The sequence below is a fragment of the Cupressus sempervirens genome, chromosome 3 (assembly GCF_028749045.1).
Source record: "Cupressus sempervirens isolate cs-2001-9-10 chromosome 3, ASM2874904v1, whole genome shotgun sequence".
Lineage (NCBI taxonomy): Eukaryota > Viridiplantae > Streptophyta > Pinopsida > Cupressales > Cupressaceae > Cupressus > Cupressus sempervirens.
This window is the reverse complement of record NC_143120.1, coordinates 121,172,276-121,195,684: the sequence shown is the minus strand read 5'-3', so window position 1 is coordinate 121,195,684 and position 23,409 is coordinate 121,172,276. Positions and strand designations below refer to the sequence as shown.

The 23,409-nt window shown below is 34.0% G+C and overlaps 1 protein-coding gene across 2 annotated transcripts in view; it reads left to right on the top strand.

Moving 5' to 3' along the window:
• Positions 1–13,378: 13,378 nt before the first annotated feature.
• The window catches only part of LOC149565071 (uncharacterized), a 100,599-nt gene continuing 90,568 nt past the window's right edge, over positions 13,379–23,409 (top strand). The window contains exons 1-2 of one of the 2 annotated variants that reach the window (XM_089818623.1): positions 13,379–13,563; positions 13,667–13,862. In XM_089818623.1, coding sequence (XP_089674749.1) covers positions 13,476–13,563; positions 13,667–13,862 — 284 coding nt within the window. In that variant the 5' untranslated portion in view covers positions 13,379–13,475. The remainder of the gene's footprint in view (positions 13,564–13,666; positions 13,863–23,409) is intronic. The other variant, XM_089818622.1, reaches the window with a different exon arrangement.

Here is a 23,409-nt window from a genome sequence, read left to right as displayed (position 1 = left end):
TGTAACAAAATTTATCAATTTATTTCTCAGATAATATAGATGTCCTCTTTATAGATCAATGAATACTATAAATTTAGAGAAAGACATGTTTAGTGTTTCATTTAACTTTACCTTAGATAAGAAATAACCTACTCCTTGAGGGCTAGAACTGACTCATCAACTGCCTGTCTCTAAATTTTTTTATCTTAGATGACGCAAAATTGTTTGTTTAAGCTCTAGGGCTGCCATTCTTGTAGCTTTATATGGTCAAACTTGCACTCTACGTTTGTAATGGGGTAGTTTTTAATTATGTTCCTCTTATAAGAAATGTGTTTCTATTTTTTTAACTCCCGTAGCAAGTCAAAAGAACTATTCCCAAATTTCTATGGGGATTTTTCGCTTACAAAATATTCACCAAAGTAGAGGGGTTATCATCAAAATTTCTAAATTTTTTCATTTTCAATTGGTTGTTGAGTGAGCAAAGCATTTTTTTATTCTATACTTTTAAGGATATGTGTGTTCTTCTGTAAATCTCCCATTTTGCCATAGGATTAGAGTACGAATGGAAGAAAGTCAAGAGCCCAAAATTGGTGGTCTTGAACATCAAATTCTTGTCCTTACTTAAGAGCAAAAAAATTTCAGGCTCCAAATAGTGATGGATGATCCCCATTGAATGACATGCATGTACCATCTGCAAAGCGTAGCCTTAGGCAATGATCTGGTCAAAAAACTCACCACCAACACAAAGCTCCATGACAACATTGGCCACCTCATAAATTTCATAGCCAAAGAAGTTTCAATATTAGAAAGGCATACGATAATGATGTTTTTCCAATGGTTTTCCACCTACAATAGCCTATTGACTAAAAATTTAAAAATAATACCTCATATTTACAACAATCTCTAAAGTCAAATATATAAAAGACCTTTATATAGACCCAAAATAACATGTTTAGATGTATGCAATTAGTCCCAGACTCTAATTAACTTCCACAATTTTAAATACCCCATCCTTAAAAAAAAAAAAAAAAATTACCATTAGTTAACTATTTACAATATTTTACTTCTACAAATAAAAATCCAAAGATAAAGAAAGAAAATACATTTATCCTAAATACTAATAATTCAATTGTATGAAAATAAATACTAATAAATTGAATGGAAAAATCATCAAATCTATAAAACAAACAAATAATATAATACAAGAGTAATACACATACGTACACCTATATATTAGTATAATTCATGATGTTAAAATTCTTAGATTCCTTTTAAGTTCACCTGACGGCGTATTTCTCACACCACCTAGGACTACAAGGCCCCGTTTGGTTGGGGAAGATGAATTTTCCTCATAACCAGGTTATCTGATAACTAGGTTTTCGAAAACCTGGTTATGTATTTTAGGAAGATAGTTGGACCATTTGGTTGACACGGAAGATGAATTTTCAAATCCATATTCTGTGTTTGGTTGCCAATTTAGAAATTGGAATTGGAACAGAATATGACTAGGAATATCTATTTGTTGCGTTTGGTTGTTCATTTTCTAATTGGAATTGGAATTTGATGTAAATTTTTTTAATCTTATTTAATTAGTGAAACACAAGGATTAGAATGAGTAAAGTATTAATATTTATGATTTAATTTATTTATAATTAGACTACATTATTATTATTTTTTATTCTTGAATATTCACAGTTTTATTTTGTTAGTCAATAATAAATAAAATGATTATTATTTTTTATTTTAATTCTATTTATTAGCAAAGAAAAGTAAAAAATAATCATACATGCAATCATTTGTACGAAGTTATTTTTTGTCCCATTGTTGGAAATTGTGATCATATATATTATATATTTTTGAAAAATTGTTTAAGACAAATTTATCGTCGAATTGAATTTATTGTCAAGTTCATCCGAACTTCATAATTGTCGAACTCGAATTGAAACTTGAACCTTATGACTTAGCCGCTAAATATGTGTGTTTGTGTCCTCTCTCTATCCCTCCCTGTGTTTGTGTTCATCCACGTGATTTGGCAGAAGGATTGGACACAATAAATGTTGTTTATGCAGATGAATTATTGCCTACACTATATGAGAATTCTCGCATCTCTTAAGACTAGTTGCCGACACAGAGAGGGATTGTGAGGCGTGTTGTGGCTCTTGGTCGGTATCTTCAGAATCCATTGGCCATGGTTGCAACATTATATAGTCTTGGCAAAGAAATATTATCATTGAAGCTTCATTCACTGGAACATTTCCTTACTCCAAATGAAAAGTATGAAGCTGTTGAGCAGGTAATAGTTACAACAACCAACTGTAGAGGCTATGAAGCCACTTGTCTTTATAAATGCTATTGGTTTTTTTAAGGGTTAGAGGGAATGGACAAGCAACATCTGAAAACCATGTTATGGATCCATTGGATGATACTAGAATTCATCCAAAGTCATATGAATTTGCCAAGAAAATGGCTAAGGACATATATTGTGAAGAAGCTGGACATGATATAGATGATATGGATGAGGAAACACAAGAAATGGTTGTTGAGCATGTCAAAAATATCCTGATTTGTTAAATGCCCTTGATATTGATGAATATGCTAGAAGTGTGGAGCAATGGACATCCAATAAAAAGCAGGAAACCCTTGCTGACATAAAGAGTGAATTGTTACATGGATTTCAAGATTTCAGATCGCCATATAAAGAGCCATCCCAGAATGAGGAATTTTATCTACTGACTGGAGAAAATGAAGAGACCCTGTTAATGGAAAAAATTGTCCCCGCAGAGTCCAAAATCATCGTATAATTTGTGATCTGGAATCAAGCTTGACATGAATAATATTGAAAGAGGAGCTTTCTGATGATCTAGATATAGATCCTTTAGAAAAAATTGCAGAAGGCAACATCCTTACCTGTTGGGTGAAAACTATGACAAAAGTGAAGTACCTAGTTGAGTTAACTTGCAAAGAGAGTTCACTAAAGAATGATAACTATCAGGGTGCATAGGATAAGGATAAGGAGGTTAAGGATCCATATTTTGCGGAAGAGGATTCCATTTCACGAAGTGAACAAGAGAATGCAACCATTAAGTTCCTAACAGATAAAGAGCCAGGGGAGAGTATTATCCGTCCATGCTTGAAAGGGCCTACTCACTTGATTCTAACACTGAACATTTTCAATGGAGTTTATGCACACAAGGATATTGTGGAGGGAGGAAAAGACCAAAAGGATTTTGCTAGCTATCTTCGACTTGGAAAATATTTTCAATTGGGGAGGAGACATTTGAAGATCTTGATGAGGTCATAGACAGATATATATTCAAGAGAGGATAAGATATTTCAGTATTTCGTTCTACTGTTTGGTGAGTCATAAAACACACATCAACAGACACCTTTCTACAGATGCAGGAACACACAAGCTCCTCTCTCTCTCTCTCTCTCACTCTGTCCCTCTGTCCCTCTGTCCCCCCTTCTTATCCCGCACTCTCTACCCCTCTATGTATCTCTCCCTTTTAATAAATTTATTAAGTTAGTTAATTATTCAACAAAATATGCAACTAAATTTTACGTGAAATATTATATAGGAAAAAATATACCATTTTACATTCACATACATTAAACATTTGATGATAACTTTAACAAGGAAAATGATGCTTTGTTAATAATTGCTCTTAAAAAATGTGGAATTTTGGCAACATAGATTTTACATGCAATTTTTAAAAAAATTCATGAAAATCATTAATCATATAAATCATATTTTAACATCATGAAATTCTAATAATGAATTTCACATAATTACTACAATATGAAAACTTGCTAACTTGATAGAACAATATCCATGATTTGATGGTGGTGTGAAAACACACCGTTAAACACGAAAACACTGAGAAATCCATGATGTATGCCTTTATGCCCCACATTCGATGACACACCGTTGCATACGAAAACACTGAGAAATCCACGATGTATGCCCTTATGCCCCACATTCGATGGCAACCCTCTCATGCTGCTCAATCTTCCCATTACTGTTTGTGTTGTTAGATGGTCAATCCTGCATATATGAACTAAACATGCTTGAAAAATTAAAACCTGATTATTTTTTTAATGGAATACACCAAGGAGAGGCATCAGAAATATTGATCGTTTACAAACACAGTAAACAATCATCCGATAGCTCATTTTTTATCAGCATGTGTGGTCTTGCAATATTAGCAAATCAAGAACAATAAAAAAATACAAGAGAAAGACACTTTATCAATACCGTTGACAATCTTGTCAAGAAGCACGTACATAGGAAACCAAACTGTGGAAAAAAAAATAAGAAATTTAAAAAATATCCAAGCAAATTAGGAATATACATATAACATGGGACATAATCATGACTGTACAATCATCTACCAAAAATCCTCAATACTTTTGATAATCTTGTCAACGAAAACATACATAGGAAATCAAATAGGGACAAAAAGACAAAAAAATAAAACATATGCAAGAAAATTAGGACTATAGATATAACATAGGACAGAATCATGAACTATACAATCATTTAGCAAATCACATTTCTATATGCTTTCAAGTTCTACAATTGAGCATTCATCATTTGTCACTCCTTGTGTATTCCACGTATGTATGGTTCAAATATAACTCTAATTAACAATGCAATGAACAACTATACCAAACGTTTACGAGATCATAAACTACGTGTTGTGAGAGATCAATGCAATACCATTAAACAAAGCCAACTAACCCTCTGGAATTATTTCACATGCCAATCGTGTGAATGCCAATGAAATGAACAACTAAACTATGTACTGACCAATGCCAATCATGTCAATGAAATGAATGACTAAACTATGCATATATCAAGTATGTATACATACGTACATGCATGCATGAACATACATATGCACATACATACATATATACGCACATACATACATACATACACATGTACATACATGTGTACATACATACGCACCTACATACATACATACGCACATACATACACACATACATACACACATACATACATACATGCTTAGCAAAATAGAAAAAAAGTGCTCAGTAATGATTTCCAATATAGTGTTGTGACAGATCAATGCAATACCATTACACAAAGCCAATTAACCATCTAGAATGACTTCACATGCCAATCGTGCGAATGCCAATGAAATGAACAACTATCCTGCGTATTGACCAATGCCAATCATGTCAATAAAATGGATGACTAAACTATGCATAGATCAAGTTTGTATACATATGTACATACATGTGTGTACATACATACATATGCACATACATACATGCATATGTACATACATGTGTGTACATACATACATACGCATATACATACATACATGCTTAGCAAAATAGTAAAAATGTGCTCAGTAATGAGTTCCAGTATAGTGTTGTGAGAGATCAATGCAATGCATAGATCAAGTATGTATACATGCGTACATACATGTGTGTACATACATATACACATAATACATACCTACGTACGTACGTACATACATGTGTGTACATACATATTGTTTGTTTCAAATCTGTTTAGCAAAATAGTCAATATGTGCTCACTAATGAATTCCAATATAGTGCTGTGACAGATCAATACCACTGAAATGGACAACTAAACTTTGTAACAGTTTCTTGCCAGTAATGAGTTCTAGTATAGTGCTGTGAGAGATGAATGCAATACCATATAAATAGAGCCAATTCATAAGCTATGTATAGATCAATGGAAATCATGGCTTTTATCTAGACATAATCAATATGTGCTCAATATGTGCTCAATAATGAAATTTAAAAGTATATCACTAGCTTTTATCTATACATAGCTGACCTATACATAGTTTATCATGGTTCTATTTCTATCTGCTATTTGCATAGCATAGTCAATAGATGTGGTAACTATTTGTTTCAAATCTATTTAGCAAAATAGTCAATATGTGCTCACTAATAAATTCTAGTATGGTGCTATGAGAGATCAATACCAGTGAAATGAACAATTAAACTTTGTAACAGTGTCTGGCTGTTTGTGTCAAATCTGTTTAGCAAAATAGTCAATATGTACTCAATAATGAATTCCAGTATGTGCTCACGTGATTACTTGTATATATCATAATGCCAATCATAATAGCAAAACATGGCAATTATGCTTTTATCTATACATAGTTGACCTATACATAGTTTATCATGGTTCAAATCTGTTTAGCAAAACAGTCCAATATATGCTGTAACAGTTTGTTTAGAATCTGTTTAACAAAATAGTAAATATATGCTCACTAATGACTTCCAGTATAGTGTTGTGAGAGATCAATGCAATACCATTAATCAAAGTGAATCATGCCAATGAAATGAACAACTAAACTATGGATATATCAAGTATGTATAGATCCATGTAAAATCATTCAACATACTTATGATGTCATAAACTATGTACAGATCAATGCAATACCATTAAACGCAGTCAACTCATAAACTATGTATGGATACGTGGAAGATCAATGACAATCATGGCTTTTATCTATACATAGTTGACATATACATAGTTTATCATAGTTCAAATCTGTTTAGCAAAACAATCCAATACATGTTGTAACAGTTTGTTTAGAATCTATTTAACAAAATAGTAAATATATGCTCACTAATGACTCCCAGTATAGTATTGTGAGAGATCAATGCAATACCATTAATCAAAGTGAATCATGCCAATGAAATGAACAACTAAACTATGGATATATCAAGTATGTATAGATCCATGCAAAATCACTCAACATACTTATGACGTCATAAACTATGTACAAACCAATGCAATACCATTAAACGCAACCAACTCATAAATTATGTATGGATACATGGAAGATCAATGACAATCATGGCTTTTATCTATACATAGTTGACATATACATAATTTATCATGGTTCAAATCTGTTTAGCAAAACAGTCCAATACATGCTGTAACAGTTTGTTTAGAATTTGTTTAACAAAATAGTAAATATATGCTCACTAATGACTTCCAGTATAGTGCTGTGAGAGATCAATGCAATACCATTAATCAAAGTGAATCATGCCAATGAAATGAACAACTAAACTATGGATATATCAAGTATGTATAGATCCATGCAAAATCATTCAGCATACTTATGACGTCATAAACTATGTACAAATCAATGAAATACCATTAAACACAGCCAACACATAAACTATGTATGGATACATGGAAGATCAATGACAATCATGGGTTTTATCTATACATAATTTATCATGGTTCAAATCTGTTTAGCAAAACAGTCCAATACATGCTGTAGCAATTTGTTTTGAATCTATTTAACAAAATAGTAAATATATGCTCACTAATGACTTCCAATATAGTGCTGTGAAAGATCACTAATTAAATAGTCAAAATGTGCTCAATAATGAGTTCCAATATAGTGATGTGAGATTAATATAGTTTTAGTTTAGTGCTATTAGAGATTAATGCAAAACCATTGAATAGAGTAATCATGCAACATAAGTCATTGCAATCCAGTCAGTAGCTGAAATAGCTAAATGGTACCAAATGTCATTGCAATCCACTCCACTCTCTCCACCTCATCCATCATCAAGAACCCTTTGGCTCTTTCACGTTGAAGCACGAAGGTATCATGTGCTTTCACGAAAATTGCTCGACTTAGTTCAGGGACAACTTTGAGAGCAGTATATGCAGCAGTCAAAATATTATCATCTTCAGATTTATCCACTTTTACAATCTGAGGCTTAATGAGGCCATCTTTCAGTTCCTTCATAGTTTCGCATATCACATCCAATGATGCAGCCAAAGATGTCTTCTTCCTCTTTCCCCTCCTTGATGATGATGGTGGAGGAGTCCCTCTAGCACTTGCAGTCGACTGATTGGAATGATATAACTCTTCATCAATATCTGGTTGGCTGTCAAGAGGTGTACCACAATTGGTATCATCCTCATCAAGCACATTAAATGCATCGTTCATAGGGTGCCCTTCTTCAGCATCAAGGGGTGTTGTAGATGCGAACCCTTCAGCAATGTCATTACCAACAATTATAGCCAACTCATTGAAACATTTTTGCATTTTTTAATTCTCTCCTCTACATATAAGCATTAATAGATGGATTAGGTTGTAAGTTTTTCATTATTAAAATAAGAAGGAAAAATTTCTTCAATGAAAAGAGTACAAAGATGATCCTACCTTCAAAATGTCATCCCACACTGAATCCTCAGCATCCACAGTTTGAGTTTCTTCATTCCAAGCTAACCCACTTGTATTTTTCAAGTCCTTCATTACTTTATATCCTACTTTCCATGTTTTTAGCTTATTCTTAAAATGATCTCGTGACAGATTCGAGTTCATCGCTGCATTGAATGTCCTCTCTATCGCAGTCCATGCCTCTTTTTTAAACCCACCTTCACCTTTCCGTCCGAGATGGACTTGTTCAAGGAGCAAGTCTAAAAACTTGCGTTCCATCAATTTTGTCCACATTTTCTTCTTTGAAGAAGAAGATTTGTTGCTCACAGCGAGGGATCCATCTATATCACTCAAAGTAATGGGAGAACACATCTGTTTCACATGATCAGATCCGTCCATGCTCATCATGAGCTCAGTATATGCCATTGTGTACTCCTTCCTGTATTTCATTTAAATTTGAAATAGAAAATCTTTAACTATCAATTTGTAATACGTCATAATGGAACAAGGCTAACATATTGAATAGGTAAATGTATTACGATTTAAAGTAATCATACGACTGAAATTGAAAGTTATTGCTCTTTAAATTTAAATGGAATGTAGCAAGCAGTAACATCAGAAAAATAGGATTTTCAACGAATTCGTTGTTCTCTTCTTACTAGTGGGCTTATGATCTTCATCATTTGGTACTCCTTGCTGTATTTCATTTAAAATTGAAGATGATAAACTTTAAATATCATTTTTTAATACATCCTAATGCAATGAGGCTAACATTTAATAAACTTGAAAGAATTTAACTGAAGATGATCCACATTTTAAGCAATAATTGATGATAACACATCAACATCAAAAAAACTACCAGTAAGACAAAATGGTGATATCAATGGCAAGTAAATAGTCATGAGCCCCATTATGAAGCATGTTATTGTACTTTCTCAATGCAAAGATGTATAATAATTGTGCTTTCTTGCATTTAAATCAATGTAATCTATATTTCAAGTTGAATTGTGTATTGCAGATATGATCAACAATTTTTGTACATAATGTAGGTGTGAAATTGAAAGTTAATGTTCTTTTTATTTAATTAGAATGTAGCAAAGATTGATATCAGAATAACGAAATCAAACACCATCATTGTATATGCATACATCAATTTAATCATATAAAGCACATTGCCTTCTAATAAATCATTTATTCTCGAGATCTATAATCTTCCCACATCCTATTTGCTATATCTTCTCGAAATTGGGCCCACTCATTTCTATCCTCCTGAGACAACCCATATGTCTCAAGTAGTGGCACCTCTATCCCATCACGATCATCTTCCTCTTCAATAGCTTCTTCCGATGGAAGGCCATCCTCTATCATAATGAAATTGTGAAGTATGCAACATGCTAAAACAATATAGGATTGTGTCATGATATCATAAGACGTTGCATATCTTAAGATTGGAAAACGTTGCTTCAGAATACCAAATGTACGTTCTACTGCATTTCTAAGAGAGGAGTGTCGATGTTGAACAACTCATGTGCAGAGTTTATTGGGTTTTCTCTTGACCACTCTTTCAAGTGGTAGCGTGTACACCGATAAGGAGCGAGAAATCCAGGTGCATTTGGATATCCAGCATCCACGAGATAATATTTTCCTATATAAAGAAAGTATATTGTCAATACTTGAACCATTTAGCATAACCTTGAGTATATTAAAATGTGATTTGGCTTACCAGGGGGAACTACAAGTGGATCTAATCTGGATAGAGCTGAGGCTAGAACACGGCTATCTGCAGCAGAGCCTTCCCAACCAGCAAGGCAATACTGAAACTTACAATCAAAGGAGCAGACACCCATAACATTTTGCGATAGGTTCCCTTTTCTATCACGATATTTACCCTGTATGTCGACATCAACTCGTACTGGAATATGGGTACCGTCGATGGCTCCAATGCAATCCTGTGGGATATGATACACTGATCAAATGTATGCTCAAGTAATAATAAGATAAGGACAACATTCTAGACAATAAACTTGTAATAATGTGTGATTTACCTTAAAGAATGGTTCAAAACGATCCTTCCCACTAATTTCAGGAGGAGTGCCTGGACTAGGTGGTATGAAGTAATCTCTGTGAAGGGCTAAGATAGCCATCAAAACCTTGTGGAAGTACCAACTGACTGTCTCTCCTGAGTGCCCAAAGTTATGGGCAATCTTGCGGTTCCTTAGATTGTGCCGAAGGGTGTGGAGGAACATCACTAGTTGTTCCTCTAACTTCAAGTGGATCGTATCTCTCAAGCTTCCTTTCAGCCTCAGAATACGAGCTAGAGAAAAGAAGGCTGCCCTACTCATCTGAATCTGATCATGACAATCCACCTCATTCGAATGAATAATGTCTCTACAAAAGAAATTTCCTTTTCTTATTCGTTTACCCATTTGACTACCTTCTCGGGCTACCAGTACTTTGGCTATGCCAACAAAAGCAAAAAGAATTGTGAGAATGCGGGTGTATGTGGTCTTCCTAACTATGCTTCCTTGGACCTCTATACTCTCCATAGGATCCATTAGTGACCTGAAATGTGGACAATTTAAACACTATCAGTTATGAAATATCAACTATCACCTATCGAGATACAACATGATTATTTGCTAGCCTCATTGCATTAAGAAGTCAATTATTTATTCAAATACAACAAGGAGTACCAACTACCGAGGATCATAAGCCCATAAAGAACAAATTACAATGTGTCATTATACTCCATGTAATCTATCTATACCAATGAAAGCATAATATTGATTCCATTTGTCTATATGTATACACACATGTATGTATATATGTATGTGCACACACATGTATGTATGCATGTATGTACGTACACACACACATGTATGTATGCATGTACGTACGTACACACACATGTATGTATGTGTGTATGTACATACACACACATGAATGTATGTATGTATGTATGCATGTATGTACGTACACACACACACATGTATGCATGCATGTACGTAGACACACACATGTATGTATGCATGCATGTACGTACACACACAAGTATGTACGTGTGTACGTACACACACACACATGTATGTATGTACACATACACATGTACAAACTATAACTTGAATTTGGGCTTTTATGAATGTGTTTTAATAAATCGTCGGGTCCACTGAAACTGAGGCTCGTCTTTTAGAAGATGAAAAGTAGCATAGTTGGCAATAGGAATAGAGTTTCTTTCTGCATTGATCTATACATAGTTTGAAATCATGGCTTTTATCTATACATAGTTTATGACCTCATAAGTATGTTGAATGATTTTGCATGGATCGATACATACTTGATATATCCATAGTTTAGTTGTTCATTTCATTGGCATGATTCACTTTGATTAATGGTATTGCATTGATCTCTCACATCACTATACTGGAACTCATTGGACTATTTTGCTAAACAGATTTGAACCATGATAAACTATGTATAGGTCAACTATGTATAGATAAAAGCATGATTGCCATGTTTTGCTATTATGATTGGCACTATAATATATACAGGTAATCACATGATCACATACTGGAATTCATTATTGAGCACATATTGAGCACATATTGATTATGTATAGATAAAAGCCATGATTGCCATTGATCTATACATAGTTTATGATTTGGCTCTATTTAATGGTATTGCATTCATCTCTCACAGCAGTACACTAGAACTAATTACTGGCAAGAAACTGTTACAAAGTTTAGTTGTTCATTTCACTGGTATTGATCTCTCACAACACTATACTGAAAGTCATTAGTGAGCATATATTGACTATTTTGTCAAACAGATTCTAAACAAACTGTTACAGCATATATTGGACTGTTTTGCTAAACAGATTTGAACCATGATAAACTACGTATAGGTCAACTATGTATAGATAAAAGCCATGATTGCCATGTTTTGCTTGATTGGCACTATGATATATACAAGTAATCACATGAGCACACACTAGAATTCATTATTAAGCACATATTGAGCACATATTGATTATGTATAGATAAAAGCCATGATTGACATTGATCTATACATAGTTGATTCATACATAGTTTATGACTTGACTCTATTTAATGGTATTGCATTCATCTCTCACGGCAGTATACTAGAACTCATTACTGGCAAGAAACAGTTAGAAAGTTTAGTTATTCATTTCACTGGTATTGATCTCTCACAGCACTATACTGGAATTTATTAGTGAGCACAAGTTTATGACTTGGCTCTATTTAATGGTATTTCATTCATCTCTCACAACAACATACTAGAACTCATTACTGACAAGAAATTGTTACAAAGTTTGGTTGTTCATTTCACTGGTATTGATCTCTCACAACACTATAGTGGAATTTATTAGTGAGCACATATTGATTATTTTGCTAAACAGATTTAAAACAAACACCCAGAAACTGTTACAAAGTTTAATTTTTCATTTCACTGGTATTGATCTCTCACAGCACTATACTCGAATTTATTAGTGAGCACATATTGACTATTTTAAAAACAGATTTGAAACAAACAGTTACCACATATATTGACTATTTTAAAAACAGATTTGAAACAAACAGTTACGTTTGAATGAACCAAATTTTTTTTAAAAAATCCAATATGCAAAGGTGGGTGTGAGAGGAGAACCATTTACCGTTGCCGCTGTTCAAAGTGGAGAAGAGAAATCGCAGAAAATGCCACGGCCACAGGAAACCACGGCCACAGAAAACCCACAAACCAGAAACCCTCGCAAACCACGGCCACAGAAAACCCACAAGCCCAACAAACGCAGCAAACCAAAAACCCTCGCCTTCGCACAACAGAGCACGAAAATAATACAACCGTCGTCTTCCAAAAAACCCAATTTGTTCTTCCAAAAACCTAAGGCGGATTCGGCGGACCCGACGATTTATTCAAACGCATTCATAAAAACCTAAAACCTGATTTTCATTTCAACTTCCACCTATTTCTTGGAAGAAATTTCTTCCAATTTTTGAGCGAAATTGGCAGACGAAACCCGAAACCGGGTTATGCGTTTGATGAACCAAATGCCACCGTTTTCTTCCATAACCCGATTTTGGCGCTGAAAACCCTATTCCGCGCCCGGTATTCCCGTAACCAAACGGGGCCCAAGTGCTAATATATTGGACATGGGGCTATACCACGTTAGCTTCCCAGCCTTCCATATAAATTATCTCAAAAAGGCCTTTTCATCGAGTTACAATCTTCTAACATATCCGTACAGGAGTCTCGAGGAGATGATCAGACAAGCTTGAAAGCATGAGCACAAGGAGCAATTTTTACAAAAATCCAGCTCACTCTTACTTCAAAGACTTCAACCTCACTTCTGCTTTAAATAATTTACAAGGTAATCGAAACTCATCTCACATTTCTCTAGTTCATCCTCATTTAACATTGTTTGGTTTTTTTCTTTCTTTTTGAATTCAAACCCTAATCGGTTATATCCACAGCTTACAACCTCGCAACCGGTAATGCTTCTGCGTCATCGAATGACAATGAAAATGCAGAGAAAAGCTCTGTGAACAAACCTGATAAAAAACGCAAAAGAAATGAAAATTATTCTCCGGAAACTAAGCTGGAAGTTGAAGGTTCAAATTATGTGACAGACGAAAAACTTGATCATGAGCAGTACAAAGTAAAATGCAGGTATGCTTTTTAGATCATATCCAAAATTTAGGGTCTCAGAAAACATTCGTCTGAGATTTGAAAATTTGCGGTGACCGAGAAAAGTATTAGAAAAGTATATAACAATAACCGAATATTTGTGTATAAAAATAAAATTTATTTGGTAAATATGAGTTAAAGCGGAGGACTTATTGTTACACTTCTATCTTTTTGGCCATTCTTTTATCATTATAATTTTTTATAGAAACTCATTTGTTTGTAAGAAGCTGGTCCTTCTCCATTTGGATCAATTTCGAAGAAAGAATCTCCTTACATCATCGGAACAATCAGCTTAATCTTTCTACGCCAAAAAATTCCTTTACAACTGTCAAAACAGCCCAGAATAAAATAAAATACCCCAATAATAGCTGCTGCAATATAAGAAAATATGACAAAAATGGAGAAAAACAGAGAAATGTAACTCATAAAAAAGAATATATTAATCTAACTTGCTTACAACCATTAGAGCTTTCAATTTGCTTCTAATTGTGCAATGCTTGCTTGTGCATAGTACATATTTATAGAGGTAATACAAAGATCTAGAAGCTTCTCTTCTACAATATTCTACATCCTAGAATGTTCTACTCAAAATCTGGAATGTTCCATTTAAAGACTTTAGAACTCACAATCTGGAATGTTCCATAGAAGACTCTAGAAATTTTCTCCCATATAGAACATTCTAGACAATCTTAATCTTCCTAACATCCCCCTTAAGATTGGCTAGAAGAATACAAAAGAGGAGGAGAACATTATATTGCTATCCCCCCTTAATGTTCGCCTCAATTATGTCCAACATATCCCTTAACTTCAAAAATTTAGCCTTGAGCATACTCTTATTAAATATATCCGCTGTTTGATCTTCACTTGGACAATTGGAGGTTAACAATATTTTCTTGAACAAGATCCCTAATATAGTGAACATCAATCTCAATGTGCTTTGTTTTAGGAAGGAAAACAGGATTATTTGCAACTTGTATAGCACTTTGATTGTCACAATACTAAGTAGTAGCCGAACCTTGTGCAAAGCCAAGCTCAAATAATTTTTTTTGAATCCAAACTGCCTCTTTTCCTTCTTCCTTTGCTGCTTTATATACTGCTTCACATGAAGATAGTGATTTAGTTGCTTGTTTTTTGTTGCTCCATGTAATTGAACCTGATCCAAGCTGAAAAACATAACCTCCAGTAGATTTCCTTTCATCAATATCGCCACTAGGTCTGAATCTGTAAAGCCAATCAAAGAAGCTAAGGACTTGTAGCTATAATGTATGCCATAGTAAATGGTTCCACGAATATATCGTAAAATCCTCTTTGCAGCCATCCAATGACTTTCTTTGGGTTCTTGCATAAATCTGGATACTATATTTACTGTAAAACAAAGATTTGGTCTAGAATGAGTTAGATAAACCAAGCTACCAACAAGTTGTCTATATAATGTAGGATCTACCTTCTTGGAGGTACATTCCTTAGTAAGCTTAACTCCAGATTAGAAAGGAGTAGGGGCCGGCTTGCATTCCAACATTTTAAATTTCTCTAAAAGATCCAACACATATTTTGTTTGAGAGATAAACAACCCATCACGAAGCCTACTAACTTGTAAGCCAAGAAAATAACTTAGTTCACCCAAATCACTCATGAAGAATGCCCTTTTGATATCTGATTTTAAGTCATTAATTAGCCCAATATTTGGTCCAGCAATGAGTAGATCATCTACATAAACTGCAACCACAATAATTTCATTTTGTACTTTCTTCACATAAAAATTTGGGTGTGATTTACATTTTTTAAATCCATGAAGTTGAAAATGCTTCTCAATCTTCTCATTCCATGCTCTTGGTACTTGCATAAGTCCATAAAGTGATTTCTTTAATTTGCAAACATGATTAGGATGTTGCTGATCTACAAAACCTGGGGGTTGATCCATATATATTTCTTTATATAAGTCTCCATTTAAGAAAGCATTTTTGACATCCATTTGATGAACATGCCACCCAAGACTTGTAGCCAAAAAAAAAAACCCTAACTGTATTCATTTTAATGACAAGAGCAAATGTTTCTTCATAATCAACACCCTCTATTTGATTATATCCCTGAGCACCCAATCTAGCCTTGAATTTTCCTATATCACCATTTGATTTAAATTTTGTTTTGTAAACCCACTTGCAGCCAATAACATTCTTACCTCTTGGTTGGGGTGCAAGTTCATAAGTTTTATTTTCCATTAATGCATTATATTCCTTCCTTCATGGCTTGCTCCCTTTCTTTATTTCCTCTAGCTTCTTTGTATGATTTTGGATCATTTACTTGTAATGCTTTGGCCATGAGAGCACAACCACTCCTTCCTTGGATCTTTGAACCTTGCCCATAGATTTCTTCAACACTCCTTGTCTTTTGTCTAGCTGTAAAAACATCTTCATCATCACTACCTACAGAGATGGGTGATCACAAGCATTAGTTGTTTCATTAGTATTAACAATGCATTCTTCATCCTCATCAATATAGTCTTCTTTCCTTAATTTGAGAAGAATTTATTGGTGTGAAAGGAGAGAAAGTGGTTGTAAGTTGTGAATGCTCATCAAACTTTACATCTCTACTAACAAATACCTTGTTTGTTGTCAAATCATATGGCCTTTAAGCCTTTGATTCTTCACTATAACCCATAAACAAACATTTGCGACTCTTTGTTTCTAACTTTTTCTCTTTTTATTTGGAATATTTGCTCAAGCAATACACCCAAATACTTTAAAATAGCCAATGTGGGGCTCTCTACCACTCCAAGCTTCTTTAGGGGTGATATTCGTGAGGGCTTTAGTGGGAATTCTATTCACAATATATGCAGCACAAGAAACAACCATACTCCAAAATTTATTTTGTATACTTTTAAAGTGCAACATACAATGAGCCATTTCTAAAAGAGTTATATTCATTCTTTTAGACACCCCATTTTGTTGAGGACTATAAGGAATTGTTCTTTGAACTTTAATGCCACTACTTTCACAAAGTGACTCAAATGCACAATTACAATATTCACCCCCATTAACTGTTCTTAAGCTTTTATTCCTTATCCCACTTTGATTCTCAACTAATGCCTTAAATTTTTTAAAAACTTCAAGTACTTCATTCTTTCTTAAAATGAAATAAATCCATACTCTTCTACTATAATCATCAATAAAAGTGAGAAGATACTTGACACTTGAAAGTGATGGATAGCTTGGTGCACATAAATCACTATGAATGAGCTGTTAATTTTATTGGATCGCTGCAATATGTAATAGCATTGCCTGTTGAAGGTATCTACTTTCCATATGCAACATCCTCTTCTTATATTGAACATAGATCATGAATAGACATGTCCCTTCATGGGACATGTCTATTCAATAATCAAATGATTATTCTATATAAACTTAACTATTGTTATATATATATATATATATATGTTTATCAAATATCACATATATCAGATGACATAAGTATAATTATAAGAGTTAAGTATAACTCTCTAACTAATCTATACATTAACACTCCCTCTTAGATTAGTGGGGTAAACACATATAAGAGGTCTTTGATCAGAAGACTTCTTTTATTCAATGTCAAATATAAAACATTGTAACACGTGAGAGTTTGGCCTACAAGAATATCAATTTCATGATATTCACCAATCTCTCAAAAGCAATGGCCTATCAGAAACGTCAACTTAATGATGATCACCAAATGCTCAGTGTGGTAATGGCCTATCAAAATATCAGGGCATGATATACACCAAGTACTGAAAATATATCTATACAAACAACTTGTAGATAATCAAATTAATGATATCAATCGCCTAGTTGTTTGATTTACAAGATAAGGCCCTTACATGAAACACTTTCATAGAAATGAATCATGCTACAAGTTATTGTAAGAACGTCACTTTACAGCAACTTCTCTTATACAAGTGATAATCATTTAGAAGTCGTCACTTTTTTGTGATGTACACAGGGGATAGGCCCATACAAAAACCACATGGTAATAGTCCTCATTACTATGATAACTTATGATCATTAGAGAAACCATTTGAGCATGGTCTACTCCCTCTTAATCAATAAGATAGGGTTCATTGAAGGTTAACCAAATACCATCCTCAGTCTTCTCCCTCTGAATCTTAATCTCCCTCTTTTTCCTACAATAACATTCTCGAAGGAAAAGATCAAGGCACATAGCTCTATAAAAAATATAGAGAAGAATGTTAACATTAATTAAAATGTTAGTAATTTAACTCACACTTATTACTAACAATAGCATAAATAATTGTAACATAACTCTTTATTTTATATTTTCAATAAAGGAAGTAAAATAATAAAATACTCAAATTTTTACCATTCATACTCTCATAATGATTCTCTTCATATCTGTATTACTCAATGCCTAGAATCCTCAAAATACCTTAATTTTGTGTGAGACCAAGGTTATTGACTATTGACTTTGGGGTCTTCCAATAAATTCCAAGTGTGCATGTTCACTTAATGAACCACCAAGGTGGACATATGAGTAGACTTAAGCTTGTGGGGTACATCCAAATTGTACTTGCATGGTCAATATTTCTAAAGGCGATGTGGCAATGAATACAATCTACAACCGATTCCTTTCCTTCCTTAATAATCACTTATCAAGTATAAATGGACTACCCTCTATTTGTATGTTGTAGTCAAGGATATGTCCAAGGATTGAGAATTTTGCACTACTTATGTCTTATCAAGCACGTGATACTGACATCTTCACATTGTCTGAGTAACATAATGCTCAAAAGAAAGAGATTCTGCATGCGATGAGTGACAGACACAAGTTATACCCTCCCAAACATGTGATCATATTTCACGTCTCCTATAATAGATAATCCCAAATATTGGCAATGTAATTGGATATGATATGTCCTTCCACTTTCAGGATAAGTGCAGATATCTATGGGGCATCTAACATGTCCTTGCCAGATTGAGTGCATTATCGAGCCACACATTGAACACATCTTCGGTGGTGAATACAATGAGCACATCCCTTTGGTGTCATTGCACTAACTCAAGCACCCATGTCTTGACCAAGTGCATATTTCCACATTTTCCCACGATAATGGACCTCGATTAGGGATCAACATCCTAGGTTAAAATTTGCACAATGAGCCCTGTCCACTCTACTAATGCATGCAAGAATTTGAAGCCACACATTTTAGCAAAATTTGCTTATCTTATGTCTTCAAGCCCACGATTAGACCACGAGAGGCACTGGGTGACATTGGACATCAAACAAGTATAAAAATACTACTACAGTCAGTGAATAAGGGAGTTTAATCCTTAGTGGATTATGTAGTTCTCAATGTAATCTCCTATAATGACTGTCCTTGTATACATATGGTAATATTGATTTCGCTCTCTCCTCTACTGCATCACACTAGATCCCAAGGATGATAGGATTGCCATTTGATGAATTGATCTCCCTCTCGACAACGATAGTAGTGGATCTGATGGTTTGAACAAGTGGGCCCAACCACTGTGGACACAATCTTAGAGCATACCGATCTTGCTTGGGCTTCTTCATCTTATCAATCGAGGAATACACTCGAGGAAGCTCCTGAAATAGACTCTTCTTCAGAAGCCACACCATCATCACCGCTGACTCCACCTGTCCCAGGTGTGGCTTCACCTTGTGTATCACCGCATCCACAAAATCCTCCCAACCAAATATAACTTCACAAAACATTCCACACATCATCTCCACCAACTACATTTATATACTGGTTCGATGATTTTAATGATGAATAGGTTCTCGAATCTAAATACCTATAATCATCATCAAGTGCTGTCAACCAAGAAAAAAATGCACAATCATGTTGGCTAAAATTTTACTAGAAGATTGTCTGCAGGCATCTGCATTCACGTGCACTTGTACTGTGGTAAAATAAGGTGCTTTCCCATTAATATTTGTAATGTGGCACCATATAGGCCCATGTCTTTGCTAAAACATCTACATGCTTCCTTGACTGCTTTCAATTTACATATTTACATGGCTTTGATACCATGTTAATTTATTGGATCGCTGCAATATGTAATAGCATTGCCTGTTGAAGGTATCTACTTTCCGTATGCAACATCCTCTTCTTATATTGAACATAGATCATGAATAGACATGTCCCTTCATGGGACATGTCTATTCAATAATCAAATGATTATTCTATATAAACTTAACTATTGTTATATATATATGTTTATCAAATATCACATATATCAGATGACATAAGTATAATTATAAGAGTTAAGAATAACTCTCTAACTAATCTATACATTAATAGGATGATTAGCTCTTTGTGCTTTATTTGAGTCAAATGACCTCTATGATGTCATTTAGATGGTGAAATTTTTGCGAATCCTCTAACCATATCTTGTAATTTTCTATAATTTATATGTCCACGTCTTGCATGCCAAAGTTTTGACATATAATCAGCTCGATCAATATAAGCACGAGAGTGTGTCAATTCATCATCAACAAATCCCACAAATTTAAATAGACTTCCTTCATGATCAACTCTACCAATAGCAATTATATTGCTTGGGTCTTTTCTATCTCTAACAATAACTTGATCAGCAGTACCAACAAATTCATATCCAGCTTGAACTATTTTGTATACTGAAATAAGATTCACCCCTAATCTTTCAACCAACAGAACATCTTTCAAAGACCCATTTGTTACATTAACAGTTCTTGTCCATAAAACAGGAAGTTTCATTTTATTGCCAATAGTAATTTCTTGATATGAATTCTTTTCTTCATAAAAATCAGTAAGCAAAGATCTATCCTCAGTCATGTGAAATGATGCCCCTGAATCTAAAATCCATTCTTTTATAGAATCTGAAGCAAAGTAACATCCTTTAGATTTAATTTGAGGTGTAGCAATTATCTCATTATGTGTTTTTTCTTGCCTTTTTTGGGAGATGGCTACAAATTTGTCTCTCCTTCTATCCTTAAACCTTTCTTGCTTGGACTTGTAGTGCTTCCTTTCATTGTCCTTCCTTTTCAAACAAAATTTCTCAATGTGATTTTCACCATCACAATACTTGCAAATAATGGGTTTTCTTCCAGCTTGTTTTTCTGTGCGATCATTTATAGAAAAATGTTAGTACCTTCATTGTTTTTATAATATCCTCTCCAATTCTTCTTTCCATCATTTCTAAAGACTTTATCTTTAGCTGCATATGCATGATTTTTTTAATATATCCTTCTTTAATAAGCTGATCTTCTTCATCTAAAACAGACTTACAAAACTGATCAAACGTTTGTTGTGAAGCATTAGTATTTAGCAATGTAACACGGGGACTCACACTCCCCTCCCAAACTTCGAAGTACTTGTCCTGGAGACGTCCCCACACCGGATACTTGCGTACCCAAGTGCCCCCACCTTCTCCATTTTGCAACCATGCTGCCACTGGAATGGGTACTTGAATTTCTATTTGAATTTTAATTTTTGATTGTTATTATTGGGTATGTAATATGTTACTACGTTGAATGTTCAATGGTTCTAGTCCATGTTGCAATTTTGTTATGTATAAGTATTTTAATTTGGTATGTTCTATTGAAACTTTATTTCATAACAAGCATTTCATGTTCTATATATATACTATACAACATCCCTCCTTGTCCCGTCCTCCCCTTGCTGTCGTCCTCCCACCGTCCCTAAAATGAGGTCCATTTTCCCGCTGTCCTGAAAACTCGTCCTGACGTACCCTAGTACTGGTGTAACATTGGTATTTAGTTGAATAACCCTTTTCCTTGATTTCTTAAATACCTTGTATGGCCGAGGGAGCTTACTTTTAACCATTGCAATCAACTGAAAATCTTTTTTTGCATGCTCAACACCTATTTTCTCCAACTGAGCATTTGAAAAAGTAACTTCATTGGAATATTCAGTCATTTTTTCTCTATACTAAATGTACTAGCAATATCTGCATCTTTATAATTGTTTTCTAAATTATCCCACAGCTCTATTGGATCATCAATATCAACAAACCTTCTATTCAGATTGGGGCTTAAAGCTTTACCAAAAATACCTCTAGCTTGCTCCAACTTGCTCTTCCAAAACTCTTTTCTCTATGAGTTTGAGGTTCTTTAATCTCCCTACTCACTATCCTCCTCAAAGCCTTTTCTCTTAAAACATTCTTGACTGCAATCTTCCAATCTGCAAAGCAACTTCCATCAAATATTGGCAACACCTCATTTATAGAGCCCATGTTAGCCACAAAAAAATTTCAAACAAATACTACTCCAGCATTATAGAAGCCCTGTAAACAAATAACTTGACCAATCTATTTCTAGCCGAACCTTAGCTTTGATACCATGTTAAAACAGCCCAGAATAAAATAAAATATCACACTAATAGCTGCTGCAATATAAGAAAATATGACAAAAACAGAACAAAACAAAGATATGTAACTCATAAAAAAGAATATATTAATCTAACTTGCTTACAACTATTAGAGCTTTCAATTAGCTTCTACTTGTGCAATGCTTGTTTGTGCATAGTACATATTTATAGAGGTAATACAAAGCTCTAGAAACTTCTCTTCTAGTATATTCTACAACTTCAAATCTGGAATTCTACTCAAAATTTGGAATGTTCCATTGAGGAATCCAGAACTCACAATCTAGAATGCTCCAAAGAAGACTAGAGATTTTCTCCCATCTAGATCATTCTAGACAATCTTAAACTTTGTAACAACAATCGAAGGACTCTCAGAGAACACTTACTTACCTAACCTTTCTTAACTTGTAAGCAGAGCATCATTTTGCATTGCTCTTCGCTCCTCTTTAAGGTTTTCATAAAATATTAAAACTACTTCTCTCTTGAACTTGTGTGTGGAGTGTTTGTTTGAAGTCCCCAAATCGACAATTTATTTTCCTAATGAAGAAATCCCTGAACAACCAAGAAATTCCATAAAACACAAACAAATACCAAACTCTTCTTGAAATAAGATTTTTGTATTTAGCCATGGTCCAAATCTTTTTGAATTAAGTGGTCAAGATTTTCAGAAGAATGACTAACACACATAAATGTTATAGTCAAATGAGGATAATCCAAAACCTTAGGAGCTTTAGGGAAGGAAAGCTTTCCATCCAGACAAGAAGATGATTATAGACAAAGAGAACAAAGAATTGGTGGAGATGTGCATAGAGGTAGCTAGGTTCATCAAAGAAGAAAAATGGTGGAAAGTGGAGGATGACGAGAAATGTTAAAATTCCAATGCCAATTGCTAATTGCCTAAATATGAAATAAAACATTAAGTTAATCACACAAACAATTGAAATACAAATTGTGTAAACAAACACCTCGTAACCTATTTGTCATTCTTTCAAAAAATGGACAAGGAAGTCTCCACAACTATTATAACAAATTGTTGTATGGCAACCAATTGCATCTTACATTTAATTTTCCAATCCTTTAAAAAAATCAGTCTTTAAGTCCTTACAAAGACAATTTGAATGAAATGCTTAACTTCTATCTTGCTTCTAT